This window comes from Lipotes vexillifer, unplaced genomic scaffold, assembly GCF_000442215.2.
Source record: "Lipotes vexillifer unplaced genomic scaffold, Lipotes_vexillifer_v1.1 scaffold109, whole genome shotgun sequence".
NCBI lineage: Eukaryota > Metazoa > Chordata > Mammalia > Artiodactyla > Lipotidae > Lipotes > Lipotes vexillifer.
In genome coordinates, this window is record NW_006790015.1 from 2,184,528 (window position 1) to 2,202,134 (window position 17,607).

The 17,607-nt window shown below is 52.8% G+C and overlaps 1 protein-coding gene across 1 annotated transcript in view; it reads right to left on the bottom strand.

The window, feature by feature from the left end:
- Window positions 1-8,707: 8,707 nt before the first annotated feature.
- The window catches only part of DHRS3 (dehydrogenase/reductase 3), a 44,595-nt gene continuing 35,695 nt past the window's right edge, over window positions 8,708-17,607 (bottom strand). The window contains exons 3-6 of the mRNA XM_007463180.1: window positions 17,164-17,283; window positions 16,566-16,804; window positions 11,917-12,042; window positions 8,708-9,226 (exon numbers count right to left, since the gene is read on the bottom strand). Coding sequence (XP_007463242.1) covers window positions 9,142-9,226; window positions 11,917-12,042; window positions 16,566-16,804; window positions 17,164-17,283 — 570 coding nt within the window. The 3' untranslated portion in view covers window positions 8,708-9,141. The remainder of the gene's footprint in view (window positions 9,227-11,916; window positions 12,043-16,565; window positions 16,805-17,163; window positions 17,284-17,607) is intronic.

Here is a 17,607-nt window from a genome sequence, read left to right on the forward strand (position 1 = left end):
TCTCTCTTTTTTCTTTCTGCCTTTGAACTTGGGATGGTGTGAGGCTGCTGCTGAGGAGCCAGCTCATCATCACTAGGACAAGATGTCTGAGAATGAAGCCAGCCTAGAGGATGTGGAATTGGAGGACAGAGAAACTGGTTCCTGAACCAGGTTCTGGAAACACTGCTTGCACCCCTGGATCCAGCCATACCTGAAACTGATTATCATTTGGCTTTCCACTTATCTGAACCAGTAAAGTCTCCCTTTTACCTAAGCAAGGATCATCGTGGGTGGGACCAATAGTCACGCAGGGATTCTGCTGGTATTCCACGCTGGTCAGGGTACCAGCCCTTGTCTGAAGCTCAGGGCAGTTCTAGGGGAACTCCTGGCGGAAAGCCACAGACAAACGGGCTCCGTGTTTGCTTTCCCTGCTCCTGGCTGCTGAGGCGTGCGCATGCGACGTTGACTCCCCAGGTCAGATGTTCCCCCAGCCTTGGACCCAAGCAAGGGATGCGGAGAAGTGGGGTGGGGGTATTTCTCTTCAGCGGCTGCAGCAGCAGGGACTTTCCAGGGCCAGCAGGGTGGCCCAGGGTCCAGACCTTCCTGTGGCAGGATCTGGGGGCTGCGGGCCATTTGTATCCCTTGGCAGCTGCCCAGTTTTCAAGCCCAGTTTTTGGTCTGCCAGGCCACTCTGAGCTCCCAACAGCCTCTCTAGAAATTCTGCAGGTAGAGTCCGCGTCCGTTGCTGAAGCCACCAATCCCTTGTGCTCTCGGGGAGGGGCTGGGGACTGGGATAAACATGGAAGGGAACGGCTCTGAGCTCATAGACTCCAGCCCGGTTCACTGTTCATGCCCTGAGCTGGCACTTCGTGAACAGCTAGCGTCCCTCAAAGCACCTGGCAGAGGGCTGGGAACATTTTACGAGCTCAGAAATTGGTGAAGGGGAGCAGTTTGCTCATGGGCGCCAGTTTTGTGCCTTGGGGGCTGGAGAGCGTGTGTCTGAGGAAGGGCCTCCCTCCCTCCCAGGCCCACGGTCAAGACAGCAGGGCTGACCCCAGTGAGCTCTGCAAGGAAACCCACCTTGAACACGTCTGATCACCAGAGGGCCTCAGATGCCTGCCTAGGCTGGTCTGGCTGGGCCCACCTGCAACCGGAGGCAAGCAGCTGGGCCAAGAGGTGTTGGAATCTGGCAGCGACATGGATGTGGATCGGCCAGGAAGAGTCCCGGCGGCCTGGCTGCATAGCGATGAATAATGGCAAGTATTGTACTCCACTTTCTTTACACACAGCCATCCCTTGGTATCCACGGGGGGTGGTTCCAGGACCCCCAGGGGATACCAAATTCTTGATGCTCAAGTCCCACGTATGAAATGTAGTATTTGCATAAAACCTACGCACGTCCTCCGTCCTCCTGTACGCTTTAAATCATCTCTAGATTACTTATAATACCTGATACAATGCAAGTGCTATGTAAATAGTTGTAAATATAATGTAAATACTATGTAAATAGTCGCTGGGCCAGCAAATTCAAGTTTTGCTTTTTGGAACTTTCTGGAATTTAAAAAAATATATTTTTGATCCATGGTTGGTTGACTCAGCGGATTCGGAACCCATGGGTATGGAGGGCCAACTGTTCTAGGCTTCTTATTCAAGAAGCTGTGAAACCCAGGGGTTAAGCACAAGGGCTTTGCAGCTAGACTCTGGGGTTCAAATCCCAGCTCTGCCACTTACTAGCAGTGTCATAAGCCTCAGGTGGATGGATGACTGCATCTCTCTCTGCCTCCATTTCCTGTATTGAAAGGTTTTAATTATTAAATATATATGAAGCACTGAGGGTCTATTATGTACCAGGCACAATTAACTTATTACTTTTATTATAAAATATATATAACATAATATAAATGTATTAATTCATAATACACTTGGTATTTATTAACTTACTTGGTATTTATTAATACCAAGCACACATGCATTAATTATTATATGTTTTACTCCCTTGATTTTCACAAACAACTCAATAGAGGACAGGGCTATTGGTCCCATCCTACAGACGAGGAAACTGAAGTTTAGGGAGGTTAAGTTACCTGCTCAAGGTCTTGGAATCTCAGCCCGAGGAGCTGAGATCCAAAGTACAGCCTCTCCCCTTCACTGCATGCTCCATGGCTCTGGCTCCCCCAGGCCGGCAGCTGGCCCTCAGTCAGTGGGGACCCAACGAGGCTGAGAAGGTGAGAGCCAGGCCAGAAGCCCCAGCGAGAAGCCCACTGCTATGGGGAATACCTCGTGGCATTTGGGGGATGCTCTGCCTTGTCTCACTCTGCACAGGCCAGGGCTGTGGACATTAATGTGGCCATGGCCAGCCCCGGGCCCTGGCTGTGCTCAAGGTCCCCAGTGTGACCTCCCCAAGCAGGATCCAGTTACATGGAAGCAGCAGCAAGGAACAAACACAGCCTGTGCTTCCTCTGAGTGCTTATTTCCTTTGTCTTGTGAACATTGAAAAATGAAAAGAATGATCAGGATTTGTTTGGCGGGGGGCGGGGGGGTTGACAGGACGGGTAGGCAGGCCAGAAAATTCTGCAGCATTGGCTCAACTCACCAAGAGGGCGGCATGAGGAAGTCTTCAAACTGAGTCCAAAGAAAGAGAAAGTCAAGTGATGGCCTGGTGGGCCCAAGGGGTCTGAGGCCTCCTGGATCACTGGCTTCTGCTTGGGGGTCAAGGGCCCACCCGTGGGGGCAGAGGCTTCACTCCCAGGTCCTGCTACTGGCCTCTCTGTGGTCAGACCACCGAACTCCTCCGCTCCTGTGTCAGTAATTCCGGCTCCCACTGCTCCGGGCTGTGATGCAAAAGAAATGAAGAAAATGTTTGCAGACCAGAGTTTTTTCTGCTGCGGGCGAATTAGCTCCTTGGGGACATTTGCAGAAATGTTTTTGGCTGTCCCAACTAGGAAGGGAAGGTGCTACTGGCATCGAGGGAGTAGAGACCAGGGATGCTCCAAACTTCCTACAGTGCACAGGACGGCCCCTGACAGAGTGCCACCCGGAGACATGCTGGGGTGGTGCCTGAACATGTGACCATAAATGTTGGGGGCCCGTGTGGGTGTACACATACAGGAAGGTGGTTGTGGTGCTGACTGCCTCTGACAAAGGTTCCGCCCCCTTCACTCAGACAGCAAATATTTACCGAGTGTCGCCTGCACCTCGAACTCTCCTGGGTCCTGAGAAAAGGTGGACCTGCCCTTGGGCTCCTGGAGTGGCTGTTGAGAGGGGAAGAGACAGCCAGACAGACCAAGAGAGCAGGCAAATAGTAAAGACCCTATATGCCAGGGAAACGACTGTGGTAGACGTGTACAACGGGAGATTTTTTTAGCCACGCGAAGGAACAAAGTCCTGCCACGTGCTACAACTTGGAGGCTGAACCCTGCAAACATTATGCTAAGTGAAAGAAGCCAGACACAAAAGACCACATCCTGCATTTATGCTCCAAAATCTGTTTGTGGCGACAGTTGCACAACCCTGTGAGTACACTAAGCGCCATTGAATTGTACGCTTTCAATGGGTGTATTGTATGGTATGTGAATTATATCTTAATAAAGCTGTTATATATAAAAATAATAATAATGGCAAATGGTGAGACGGGTGATGAAGGAAACAAGTGAAGGCTGAGATGGGGCAGCCCAGGCCACGGTGGGCCAGCGGGGCGTCTCCCAGAGGTGACATCTGAGGCTTGCAGGCGGGGATGGGGGGCCCGTGCAGAGCCCCGAGGCCTCCTGGAGGCCGGCCTGTGTGTCCTGAACTGGACAGGGGCCCTGGGCCTGATCATGCTGGACTGGATCTGGTAACCTTAGCCCCCTGACACGTGGCCTCAAGGCCCTGTAGAAATACTCCGTCACACCTGCTTCAGTCCAGAGAATTTGGTGGCCCCCCCCAGGTCACACTGCCGAGGACCGGCTGCTTTCCCTCCAGCCAGTCTGGGAGGGTGGCTCTTTGAGGGCTCTGCCTCCGAGGCCTGCCATCTGCCCGAGGGCATCTGCCTGCCCAGAGCAGCTTCCCAGAGGGGCAATGGCCATCCTGCCACTCCCAGCCGTGCCTGGAGGACGTCTGTGTTTATTTTCTTCCCGAGTCACTGAGGGATTTGGGGGCAAAGGCCCTGCCCAGAGCTAGCAATGATGGGAGGTGCCAGAGCAGTGTGCCCACACCTGCACCCTGTGCGCAGGAGGTCAACAGACCCTGTTCCCCATGGAGCACCTCCCTGACCCCCCCGGACCCCTTTGCTCTGCCCTCCCCAGGGCCTCCCCAGCCCCTGCCCCCACTGACCAAGTTGGGGTCTTCTGAGCCACAGTCTCCTCCCAGTCTAACCACAAGGGAGCCTGCCAAGTGTTGAAGGGTGCTGCTATCACAGGCCAGGCCAAGATGGTGGCCCCAAGAATCCTGAGGGGCAGCAGGGTCCCGGTGGGGAGCCGTGGGAGCTCCCAGCACCACATCATCCCCTTGAGTTTCCCAGCCCAGGAGGCAGGAAGGCAGGAACATCTGGTCCATGCTGCAGGTAGGAAAGGTGACATCACACACAGGAGGTCACAGAGCCAGTAGGACTCCAGAGTCTGGATTTCTCCCCCCGGATACCGGTCCTCCCACCTCTTGGGGAGACTCCTGGCCTCCTGGTGGGCTGGGAGAAGCTGGGACCCAGGGGTCTGCTGCTTTGCTGGAAGCTGAGAGCCTCAGGGGGCCATGAGGGGTGAGGGGGGCACAGCCAGACCCTACACGGCTGAGGGTAAGGGGCCCCCAGGCCCCGGCTCTGGTCCATAGCAGGTGGCCCTCAGTTTATGAAGAGAAGTGTGTTAAGGAATGTTAATCAATGGAATCTCCGTCTAACAGCCCCAGTCTAAGGCGCAGAGTGACTGGGGTGCCCACGAGCTGTTCCAGGCCCTCCTTCTGTGTCCAGGGACATTGTCACCTCCTGGCTTTGCCTGAGGGGAGGGCTGTCTGTGTGTAGATATTCTCTTCACATAGACCTCTGGGCTCTTATTAATGACGCCCACCCGCCCCCTCACCCCGCCCCATTTGAAAGGCCTTTCTGGAAAGTTGGAGAAAATTCCTCAGAAGCAATCCCAGATGTGCGGGTAGGAGGGCCCGACCCACCCTTCAATGACCCCCATGCCCATCCCCTCCTGCGACTGTTCTCGTCCCTCCATGCCGCTCGGCACTTGGGCTGCAGAATTTGTATGTTTTTGACCTAGTTCTTTTTTTGTCCATCATCAAACTGGGCTGTCCCTAGGGGCATGGGCTGTCTGCCCCATCAGAAGGGCTCTTGGGGGGGGCTGGGCTGAGCCCTCCCCGACCACCCGTTTGGCCTGAGGAGAAGGGAGTCCACTTTCCAAGCCTTCTGGCCCTGGGAGCAGGACAGTGGCCACAGGACTCCACTCCGGACCACTTGCCGGGCCAGAGAGCCTGGTCCCCTGGAACCATGCCGGGATGCGCTCGGGTCTGGCGCCTCCCCCTGCCCACTTCCAATCTGGTTCCCTTTGGAGATATGGGGAGGAGCCCCAGGCGGGGCAACTGGGTCACCTCCCAGGGCCCAATTCTTCTTTGTAGGGTTGGCACACGCCATTCTGCACCTCGGGGGATTCAAGGAGCCGGAGTTCATTGCTTGTCACTCTCCTTTGCTTGGCTAAGCTAAGGGACGCCAAGCTAAGGAACAGAATTAGCTCTTTGATTTAACTCTCAAGGCTCCCCAGGTGGCTGAACCATCGGCGGAAGGATCAGGACACGGCCTCCTGGGAACCTGCCCAAGGCTTTTTCTCTGGTTCCTCTGGGGAAAGATCCAGAAAAAGACTGAAAGTATCCCAGTGGAGAGGGAGTGGGTAGGGAGGGACCAGGCCCAGCCAGGCTGTCAGGAGAAGCCCTTGGGGGTCTGGGAAGACACGAGGTCCCCCTGAAGCCAAGACAGCGATTCTGTTCTCAGTGGGCCTTGGGGATGGCTGGCTGGGTCTCATTGCTCCCAGATCCACTCAGACCCCTGGGGTTCCTCACTGCATTCCTGGACTGCAGGCCAAGCGCCCAGTTTCATGGAAGCCTCAAAAGTCAAATCCTCTCCAAAAGGCTATGAGCCAGCCTGTGAGCACGGAAATGGGCTGCCTCCCAAGGATGGCCAGAAAAGTCGGGTCTCAGCACACAGAACCCCTTTCCTTCCTCATCTATCCCTGACCACTGAGATGTGCCACCCCTAACTTATCTCCTGTGACAGCCAGTGACAGGCACCTGGCCTGTGGTGCCAGGACAGCAGCGGGGCAGGCCATGCCCAGTGGACCCGCCCACATTGTGTCCACACGCCAAAGTGGGGTGATGGTGCGGGTGTGGCCCTTCAGGGCCCGACCTCCACAGGCTGGACCCCTTCAGGAGCTCGCCCCCGCCACTCACACTTTGGTGACACATACCCTCAAGGACCAAAATGAAAGTGATGAGTCCTGGCTTGGCATCCCCATCACTTGCCAAAGTAAGTGAGGGGGTCAGGGAGAGCAGGGTTCAAATTCGGGCTCTGGTGCTCACAAGCCCTACAAACTTGGGCATACAATTTCCCTGCTCCGAGCCTGTTTTCTCACCTCTGAAGTGGTCTTTCTAATACCACCCGCCTGAAAGGTCAATGCCTCTTTGGGGCTCTGCTCAGAACCTGGTGTGTATCACCGGAGGCCACCCCATCCCAGCACAGTATCTGTCTGCCTCTTCCATCCTCTGCCTACATTTCCATTTTTCTTTCCATTCCTATGGACAGCTCCTTCCACGGTGTGGCAGATTGCATTATAGTTCAAAATTACTGACCACTCCTCCAGGGGGATTGTATGCCCAGTGACATCCTTGGAGTGCTTGACTACATGACCTGCTCTGGCCAATGGAATGTGAGCAGAAGTGATGCGCGTTGTTTCCAGGGAGAAAATTTCAGAGCAGGCACACAAGTTCCCAGGTGTGTCTATTTCTGCCCCAAGGTGACATCATTCCAGATGGAGGCTCCTCTGTCAGCCGGGGCCCTAGAGTGAAGGGGACACGGAGCAGAGCTGCAGCCACCCTCCAAGGACAGGTGGCAACTGTAACACAAGCTCCGTTGTTGGAAGCCATGGACACCTGGGGGTCATATTTTTTTTTGTTTTTTGGGGTTTTTTTTTTTTTGGCGGTACGCGGGCCTCTCACTGTTGTGGCCTCTCCCGGAGCACAGGCTCCGGACGCGCAGGCTGAGAGGCCATGGCTTACGGGCCCAGCCGCTCCGTGGCATGTGGGATCTTCCCGGACCGGGGCACGAACCCGTGTCCCCTGCATCGGCAGGCGGGCTCTCAACCACTGCGCCACCAGGGAAGCCCTGGGTGTCATATTTTGTCTGATACACATTGTAGCTCTTGGAAGTCTTTAAAGGAGTTCCACTGCTGTCCCCTTCCCTTTTTTTTTTTTTTTTTTTTTTTTTGTGGTACGCGGGCCTCTCACTGTTGTGGCCTCTCCCGGAGCACAGGCTCCGGACGCGCAGGCTGAGAGGCCATGGCTTACGGGCCCAGCCGCTCCGTGGCATGTGGGATCTTCCCGGACCGGGGCACGAACCCGTGTCCCCTGCATCGGCAGGCGGGCTCTCAACCACTGCGCCACCAGGGAAGCCCTGGGTGTCATATTTTGTCTGATACACATTGTAGCTCTTGGAAGTCTTTAAAGGAGTTCCACTGCTGCTAGGTGCAGTAGATAAATAACAGTTAAGATGTTAAGCTTCAGGGCTTGGCAGCTACTCAGTAGGTGCTCAATAGACAGTGGATGTGGTTGTGACTTGGCATCTTTGCACACAGACCAGACTGACGACCAGCTGAGCTGCAAGCCTACTCTTCCTCTCGTGTGAGTTGTGCGAAGGTGCAGGCTTGGTGCAACGCTCCAGCAAGCTTCTCCACTGAATCTGTGCCTGTGGTCTTCTCCATCATCTCCGGGAACCACTGCCTGCTCCCCTCCCCCACCCCACCACCCACCTGCAAAAGCTGTGTGGATGGAGGCGCCTTAGATGAGATTCCATTGTCCATCTGTCCCCCGGCCCAAGGTCAGGTTTATTAAGCTTGCTGCAGCAGGAGAGCATGCACACCAGAGGAACGCTGGGGCATCTCTCCCCACATCTCCTTGGCTGTCATTTTCCTCCATTGACTGAGCCCACGTTAATCCCCTCTGCCGTTCCAGACCTCCCTCGCCTTTGCTATTTCACTTCTACCCCCTGCAATCAAATCTGGCCCAGGGGCCCATAGCACCCCCTTAGCACTGGCCTTGCTGTGCTGGTGGTCTTCTGAATTTGGGCTGAATTTTGGACAACATTGCCCTCTCAGCACCCAGCACATGGTAGGTAGACAGTAGGGGCTCGATAAAGCCTGGTTCTGCTCTGCTGAGTTGGTGGCCTGGTGGCTGGTGGGGCTGTGGAAGGACGGAGAGCTGGTCTCTGCAGACTAGGTCACTATGGTCCTACCAGGGATGCAGGTAGGAAGGCAAAGTGCCCCCCAACCCATGGCAAGGGCCTGGCAGAGCTGGCAAGGAGCCACGTACCCCCAGGCCTGGGCTCCAGTTTCTCTCCCAATCTCTGCCTCCTTCTTGCCTACTCCACTCCCGGCAACTGGGGACCCTGAGCAGACCAATTCTCTCTCAAAGGATGGGGTGTTGTGGTTGGGTCTGGTCCCTTCCCCACTGCCCACTAAGGACCAGAGGTCAAGGATTTCAAGAAAGGAATTCGCAAAAGCCATCTGTCTTTATTTTGTATTCCTGCCGTTCAACCAGTTTGCACAAGCTGAGGATGAGTGGACTTTGGAGGGGAAGGAGGAGTGTGTGGGCACAGACCCTCCCGGAAATAGTCTATGCACATTGCCGAGGCTGGTTAGACTTGAGAAGCGATTTAACAATAAACTCTACAGAATCAGAAATGTACAAAAGTGTCAAGGCAGCTGCTGGCTGGTTTCTTGCCTCCCCACGGGGGTCAGAGTTACACCCGTCAGTCCTGTGCAAAGGTCCTGGGGCTGGCCTGCGGGCACAGCCAGATTCCTCCCCAGGGGAGGAGCAGTCCTGCTCATGCAGCAGAAGTGTGTCAGGGGACAAGCACATGGGCGTGTGCCCAGGTGCCCACGCCCCCTCAGGTTCTGTGGCTTTTGAGCCTGTCTCTGCGTTCTGCCTTTATGTTCGCCCTTTGAAAGTGTTCATGCAGGTGTAGGTTCCTGAGAATTTGTGGATCTCCTCGAGGGCAGCCTGTGGGAGTATGCTGGTGGAGTGGGGAGGGAAAAGAGAAGATGGTTAGTGGGGAGACCAGTGGCCGGGTCACTGTTAGCCACACAAAGGGTGTAGTAGAGTGATGGTTCCCATAAGCTCTCCCCACCCCTCTCTCCAACATACACCGGCTCCCCCGACAAGCCACCACTACCCACCCCTCCATGGAGGAAGGGCTTTCAAGTAAGTAGGTAAATAGCTATTTACAAGGTAAAGGGTGGGTGTTACAAACTTTCAAAGCCACACTCTTAGCATTTTAGGGCCCAAACGTATCTCAGAGATCAATTAACTCCAAATGCCACTTATTCAACAAATATTTACTGTGTGGGGCTGAGGAGTTAGGTACTGGGTGTCACCTCCTCTTTTTTTTTTCCTTGTATTATTTATTAAGCAGCCACACTGTGCACATGATACAGTTGATACCAAAATCTGTCCTCTCTGCCATCTCAAGATTCTCAGCCAAGTTTGTTCCACTGCATAGTGATGTTTTCCTATAGCTGGGACCTCAGGTTTTACTTCTCATCCTTTATGTCCCTCCAGATAGTAAAACACCTGCATATACCTTCAGGCCTTGTTCTTTAGCATGACACAATGTCTTGCTTATTGTAGGAAACTTCCCAGACTCACCCCTAGGCCTTTCCTGGGGCTCCCCATAGCTCTGTGCTTCCCCAACAACCCCCGGAGTTGTGCTTGCTGTTTACTTGTCAAGTCCATGGGTGCCTCTGTGGTAGATATTTCATCTCCGATTCCAGCACTTAGCACGGGGCCCAGTAGAGAGATGCCCTCAGTTCCTCTGTTGAATGAAATTGAAGGGCCCTGGCCCATTCTAGTTGCAACATGGGAAAGCCTCACTTCCAGCTGGAGCAATCTGGAAGGCTTCCTGGGGGTCGTGGCACTAGAGTTGAGCCTGTGAAGATTTCTCTTGGGGAAGGTGAAAGGAGGCGTGGTGCAGGGAATGGGGAGGGGCTGGCCTCTGCTTCTTGTGGGAAAGTAGTGGGGGATAGAACAGAAAATGTAGGCTGGGTGCTTACTGTGGAGAGTGCTGAGGTGCTCTAGACAAACTAGCTTTTTTCTAGAATGTCCCCAAAAGCTTCTAAGAAGCTCCCTGAGGTGGAAGATCAGCTTGGCTTTGGTGAGGATCCAAGTCCCTGCTCTCCAAGGCTCACAGAGGCGGCCAAGTAGCATCTCAAAGCAACAGTCAGGATGGACTGAGCGAGGCTGAGGTGTGGCCTGAATGCCCGGAGTCCCCTACTCTGTGTCACTAAAGGGGACTGATGTGTCCCCGGGTCCTGAGGTTTCTTGCCTGCAGTTAGAGTAGCTCCTCAGATGCCCAATTTGTCCACAGCAGCCAGAGGGGAACCTGGTTTCCTGGGGGTTGACATCCGATAAAGGCACTTGGGTGCTTCACCTCCTGAAAAGGCCTTTCAGGTCAGAGGGGTTCAGTCAGCTGGGGGTTGGGGGCCCACGGGAGCCAAGAGTCCACGGTCACTCGGGCTCCAGGGTCAAAGCTCTCTGTGCAGCATGAGAGGCTATGAAAACAGTGTTTAGTGGGGCACCTGCAATGGCCCCTTCAGTGTGGGAGTGGGATGGGAATGGTTTGTTGCCCAGAGTCTGGAAAGTTCTAGGGAATGTGATGCTGGGCAAATTTTGGAGGAAGATGATCTCCTCTGTAAAGCCTACCCCCCAAGGTGGTCCGCCCTGGTAAATCCCACCAGGGATGTTTCTGTGAATCCCGAGCCTTTGGCAACGAAATCCCTGTCTTCCCCATTAACTGATGTTCATTTTAAAACTTTATTCTATTTTATTTTATTTTTGGCCGTGCCACACAGCATGCGGGATCCTAGTTCCCCAACCAGGGATTGAACCCGTGCCCCCTGCAGCTGAAGCGCAGAGCCTTAACCCCTGGACCGCCAGTCTTCCCTATTAGATTGAACTTCCCGAAGGCTAGGGCCAATATTTAGTCTCTAGAATAGCAGTTCTCAGAGTGTGGCCCAGGAACCCTTGGGGGTACCTGAGATCTCTTCAGGGGTCTGTCTGCGACGTCAAACTATTTTTATTATAATACTGAGACAGGTTTTGACTTTTTAAGTCTCGTTCTTTCATGAGTGTACAGTTGAGTTTTCCAGAGGCTACATGACATGTGACATCAACAGATTAAAATCAGAAGCAGATATAAGCATCCATTTGTCTTCAATTAATTCAGATAATAAAGAGCTTTGCAAAAATATAAAATAAGGCCATTCTTCTTACTCCATTTTTTCTTTTTGGAAAATACATTTACTTTTCACAAAAATATAATTTATGTTAACACTGAATGGATTTTTTCTTGCTATATATAAATGAATAAATGTATAAATCCCATAAAATATTTTCTCAGTTTTAATTTCTAATACAATAGATACAACTCACAGAGGTAAAAGCACTTTGGGTTCTTCAATAATTTTTAAGATTGTAAAGGGTTCTTGAGACCAACAAGTTTGAGAACCGCCACTCCTTAGTAAGGATAGTATATCCATGGCACACACGCCACTGCTCTCACTTTCACGCCCACAGCACGCAGACATGACTAATCAATCACCTGGGTACTTTCTCTTGCCTGAGGCCTCTTCCCCACCAGGTTCCACAGGGAGAAAGGGAAATGGCCAGCATGAGCCTGACCCAGAGCTTCCTCCCCCAGCCCCATACCTTTTCAAGATAATGAGGGCGTGCATCGTCCACGGGAGGAGGAGGAGGGCCTGATTGAGCTGCACGGCTTCCACCGTCCTCCGGGCCACGGTCTCCGGCTTCAGGGGTGGGAAGAGGTTGGGGAACCTGCAGGCAGGAAGAGACAGTGTGGGTTTCCCCTGAGAAGCGAGCACTTCTGCTGAAAACCCCTGTGGCTAACATGTCAGGGTCATCCCTTTGGCTTCTCCTGTGTGGGAGACTTGAGACCTGTTTGGAACACTCTCCCTGCAGCCCAGGATGTGTCAGGAGTTCCTCTTCCTCTCACTCCTCCCAGAGAGTCTCCCCTTGAGAATTGAGGGCTTCTACCCCCCCCACCCACCTGGGACCCATTCTTAGAGCACTGCAGAAGGCTCCCCCAAACCTCACTCACATCCCGTCCGGCCCTGCTAAAGCCCTCCCGGGGCCCCTCGCTCTGCTTTCAGTCCTACCCACTCTGGGCCTCACCTTTCCTCCTTCTCACTCTGACCCAGCGATCCTAGCCAACCCTGTCACTTAAGATCTTTCCCATCTCAGCTGTCCCATCAGCCTGGCTCCTTCCTCCCATCCACTCAGAGTGGCCTCTAATCTCAGCCCCCTGATAATTGCCTTGACTGAATCGAGAATGGCCTTGCCTGTCCGCTTGTTTCCTGTGAATGGCCTGTCTCCCCCATCAGCCTGTGAGTTCCCCAAGGGCAGAAGTCTGGTGGGTCTTGCTCCCTGCTGTATGCCCTGTGTGCAGTGTCTGGGATATAGTAGGTGCTCAATAAATGCTTGCTGAGTGGGTAGACACTGAATGATGTGGCATTCCCCTACCACTTGCTAGTTTACTCACTCATTCCCTAATTCATGGATACACTCACCGATTCATTCAAACATCTGCAGGGCGTTTCCATGGGGTTGATAAATGAATGAATGGCTGAGTAAGCAAACATCAGGGGTTTCTCTTGCCTGTTCAGAGACATCTGACCTGAGACCCGTACAGGGATGATGCTCCCTAAGCGCCAGGCCTGTGCTGAGTGATCAACAGGCATCATTTGCTGCAACTGCCAGAGAAGGAAGCCGAGGCTCTGGGGAGGTGGTGGGGACTGGGGATTCAAACCAGACCCGCAGGAGCCCCAGACCCGTGCTCTGTCTCCCCTGTCCCTCGCTTGCTGCTTGTCCCACCACTCCTGGGCCTATAGGTGCAGGACTGAGGCTGCTGGCTCTGACCTCAGTCCCACAAAGGGCTGGTGAGCTGCTCCAGCACCAGGAGGATTGAGGGTGATAAGTCACCTGGGGATGATGTCACCCTGAGCAAAAGGCAACTCCTGGGCCCCCAGCGCGGGCTTGGCTGGCCTCAGAGAGTCCACGGAGCTCGCCCCCAACCCTTGGCTTCCTTCGCCATCATGACGGGCTGCCAAGATGCCCACGACCCTGCAGTCTGGAAGGGCCGGCCTCAGGGTCCTGCGGAGATGGACGCGTGAGACGGCTCGTGACGCTGGAGCCCCACAGACACGGTGGACAGTGTGGGTTTCCAGCCCCCACTTGGGCCAGGGCTGCTTCTGGGGGGACGGGAAGACAGGATGGACAGACCAAGCTCCGTGGGCTCAGGGGGCTCTTCCTGGTAAGATCCCTGCGGGAGAACCTGACAGAGGGGATGCCTCACACACGCCCGCTGGTGGGGCTTTCTCTTTTCCCTCTGTGGTGTGTGGGATGGGTACCCGGGGAACAAGCAGAGCTACAAACTCCCACGGAGGCTGCACAAACCCCTTGAAAGAGCATGCTCAGCCAATTTCTATCTGTGTCGTCTTGGGCAAGTAACGTTGCTTCTCAGAGCCTCACTTTCCTCATCTGAGAAATGGGGATAAGAGCTCTCGCAGGGTTGTGGAGGGTCAAACGCAGAAGCGTTTGTAAAGTGTCTGGTGTGGCTGGAACATAAAGAAGATCAGTAAAGAGCAACTTACAAACAACAGCACCCACCTGTATGGCCACTCTTGCCAGAAAACCCATCAGTTTTGCCCTAAACATGTCTTCCACCCTCAACCCTGGGACGCTGCTAAGCATGGAAGCTGCTAAGCATGGCTGGAGAGGAAGCCAATGCTTGCTTGCTTTCTTTCTTTCTTTCTTTTTTCTTTCTTTCCTTCCTTCCTTCCTTCCTTCCTTTTTTTCTTTCTTTCTTTCTCTTTCTTTCTTTCTTTCCTTCTTTCTTTCCTTCTTTCTTTCTTTCTTTCTCCCTTCCTTCCTTCCTTCCTTCCTCCCTCCCTCCCTCCTTCCCTCCCTCCCTTCCTTCCTTCCTAAGAAATGGGAGTTGGTTAGGTACCAATCAACATTTTACTGCTCGTCTCCCAAGCCCTCTGGGCTCACCTGCAATCCACAGGTAACTAACCTTCACCTAGTGCTTACTACTTGCCAGCTGGCTAGTTGATTCATGCACAGGAGCTCATCTAGCCTGTGAGGCCAGGGTACCATTATCAATCTCTTCCTACAGACAAGGAAACCGAGGCACAGGAAAGCGAAGTAATTTGCCCAAGGTCACAGGGAGCTGGGATTAGGCCCCCGCAGCCTGGGCCCATATTCTGAGCCACTGTGGGAAAATGATCTGGGGGAGGCCTTGGATTTCCTTCTTAAAGTGTTGGAGAGGAAACTATGCCAGAAGGCGAAACAGGCACAGGGATGCGAGGTCTGTGAATGCCCTGCCCACTTCAGGGCACCCGATTAGAACCATGGGTCGCCACTGTGGCACTTCCATCCAATATGCATTGTTTGAGCACTTCCTGTATATCCAGATGAAAAGAAACCAAACCAAGACATTATGGGGGGAAAAACCAACATGGAACATTAATAGTCATTAATCCAGCCTCCTCTAAATTCAGCTTCTATGATAATTTGCATATAAGTCAGGTGGAAATATATACATCTGTGATGACTGAAGTCTGCTAGGAAGATTTATAACTTATGCACTTATGAAGATGTTTATTGTTAGTAAAAATAATAAGAGCAGCAGTTCGTTATTGAGCATCTCATATGCCCTGGGCTTTGCACTAGATACATGTGTTATTTCTAATTCTCTCAATAATCCTATAAGGTAAGTATTATTTTCACTGTTTGACAGATGAGCAAAGTAAAGCTCAGAGTGGTAACAAGACTGGTTCAAGATTTCACCACCATTCAGTAGCTGAGGTGTGATTCCAAACAGGGAGTTGTGTTTTTTTTTTAAATTTTATTGAAGTCTAGTTGATTTACAATATTGTGTGAATTTCTGCTGTGCAGCTAAGTGACTCAGTTATACACACACACACACACACACACACACACACACATTTTTTTCCATTATGGTTTGTCACAGGATACTGAATATAGTTCCCTGTGCTATACAGTAGGACCTTGTTGTTTATCCATCCTATATATAATAGTTTGCATCTCCTAACCCCAAACTCCCACTCCTTCCTTCCCCTGCCCCGCCTCCCCCTTGGCAACCACAAGTCTGTTTTCCATATCTATGTCTGCAAAACCAGGTGTTTTGATTCTTGAGGGCAAAACCAGACTCGGTGATAATCACTAAGGTGTTCTGAGTGATTCCCACCCGGATGCACTATGCCACATGCCTTCCACTCTCTCAGGAAACTCTCACAAGACACTTCCATGCTATCCTCATGTTTGGAAGAAGCTGATGCATATCATTTAGAAAGCAAAATTATCATTATAAGCTGCATTGCAAAAAACAAGGAAAATAGTTTTTGGATGATTCCACATTTTCATTTATCTATAATCTTATGCCCCTTCACGAGCGCACATCGTTATAGCACCATTTACTGGGCACTTACTATGTAGCACATACGGTGTTGCATGCTAGACCCCATTTTATCCCTATCACAGAACACTAAGGGTAGACATTTCCATCATCCCATTCTACAGATTAGCATCAGAGGCAGGAGCGGGAACTAATCGGGCTCAAGGTCACACACACCCCAGGGGCCTGGCTCCAAAGCACAAGCTCTAAACCAGTGGTTCCCATTCCCGTTGATTTAAGTGGCCTGGAGGAGGGGTGGGTGGGCTTCGGTATTTCTTTAAACTGAGCTATAATTTGCATACAATAAAAGGCAAAAATCTAGTGTCCAGCACGATCAATTTTTACCTATGTAATCCCCACTCAAATCAAGAAGAGAGAACATTTCTAAAAGCCTAGAAGGTTCCCTGGTGCTCTCTGCCAGGCTATGTCCCCACTCCTTTTGGGGTGGCCACTGTTCTGATTTCTGTCACCTCGGTCCAGTTTTGCCTGTTGTAGAACTTCAGACAAATGGAATCATGCAGAATGCACTTTTATGTCTCTGGTTTCTTTCTCTCAACATTTGAGATTCATCCATATTGTTCATTTACCAATACTTGGCTCCCTTTTTATACTTGGGTAGTATTCCATTGCATGCATTTAGCATGGGAGCTCTGTACAAGCCCCCTGACCTGAGAAGCAGGACCCTAAACCACTATAGAACCCCACTGCCCTGCAGATGGAGAATCAGGTACGAGACCAAAAAGCCAGAGATAAAGGGTTCTGAGTTATTTTAAGATTTCGGCTCTCTGTGTGTAACGAGTCTTTCCCCTGATCCGATCTGCTGGAGGGACTTGGCTCAGAGAGGGGGTCCCCTGCCACTGACCTGACCCTCATGCCCTGGAACATCTCGGTACTGGTGTGGAAGGGCAGCACGGTGGTGGCACTGACGCCTGGACAGTCCAGCAGCCCCAGGGTCAGGCTCTCCATGAAGGCGAAGGCTGAGGCTTTGGACGTGCAGTAGTCGATGGCTCCGGGGATGGCAGAGAGCGCCAGCACGGAGTTGAGACACACGATGTGGCCGTTCTGCAGCTCCAGCATCCGTGGCAAGAAGGCCTTGGTGGTCTAAAGGTGGGTGGGGAGGTCAGTGTGCAGCAGCCACAGCTTCTAACAGCCCCTCTACCACCCCCCTCAGGGAGAACAGACCAGCCTATACACAACACACTACGCCAGCGACCAGGCTTTCCTGGGATGGGAGGCGTGCGGGCCGAGGGCACTGAGCCCCACATTTCAGAAAGCCCAGATGCCTCCTGGGGCAGCTGGTCATTCGTCTTGTCCGGTCACCCTATCCTAGGACATCCCCCTGGTCTGAGCCCAAGCCCTGGCGAGCCTCTCCCCACTCCCATACAGCTCCCAGGATCCCTGGAGGGAAGAAGCATGTCACTGACATGCCCAGGGCCGGCTCAGGCTCAGGATAAACTTACCCAGAACTGGCCCAGGGTGTTGATGTGCTGGGACTTGAGAAGGGCATCATCGTCACTGTCCATCAGGCTCTTCCCATGGACCACGGCGGCGTTGTTCACCAGGATGGTGATGTCGCCCACCTGTGGGCAACAGGGGGTCGAGGGGCCGTTAGGGCGGGCAGCCCCCGTGGCTTGCACTTGGACAGGAGGGACCTGGTCTCGGGAAGTCACGTCGCCTCTCTGAGCATCAGTCTTGATTTGTAAGATGGGGCTAATAACCATACCAGGGTCGTTCTGGGGATCAGAAAGAATTTATGGCTGGGAATTCCCTGGCAGTCCAGTGGTTAGGACTTTGCACTTTCACTGCCGAGGGCCTGGGTTTGATCCCCGATCAGGGAACTAAGATCCTGCAAGCCGTGCAGTGTGGCAAAAAAAAAAAAAAAAAAAAAAAAAGAAAAAAAAAAA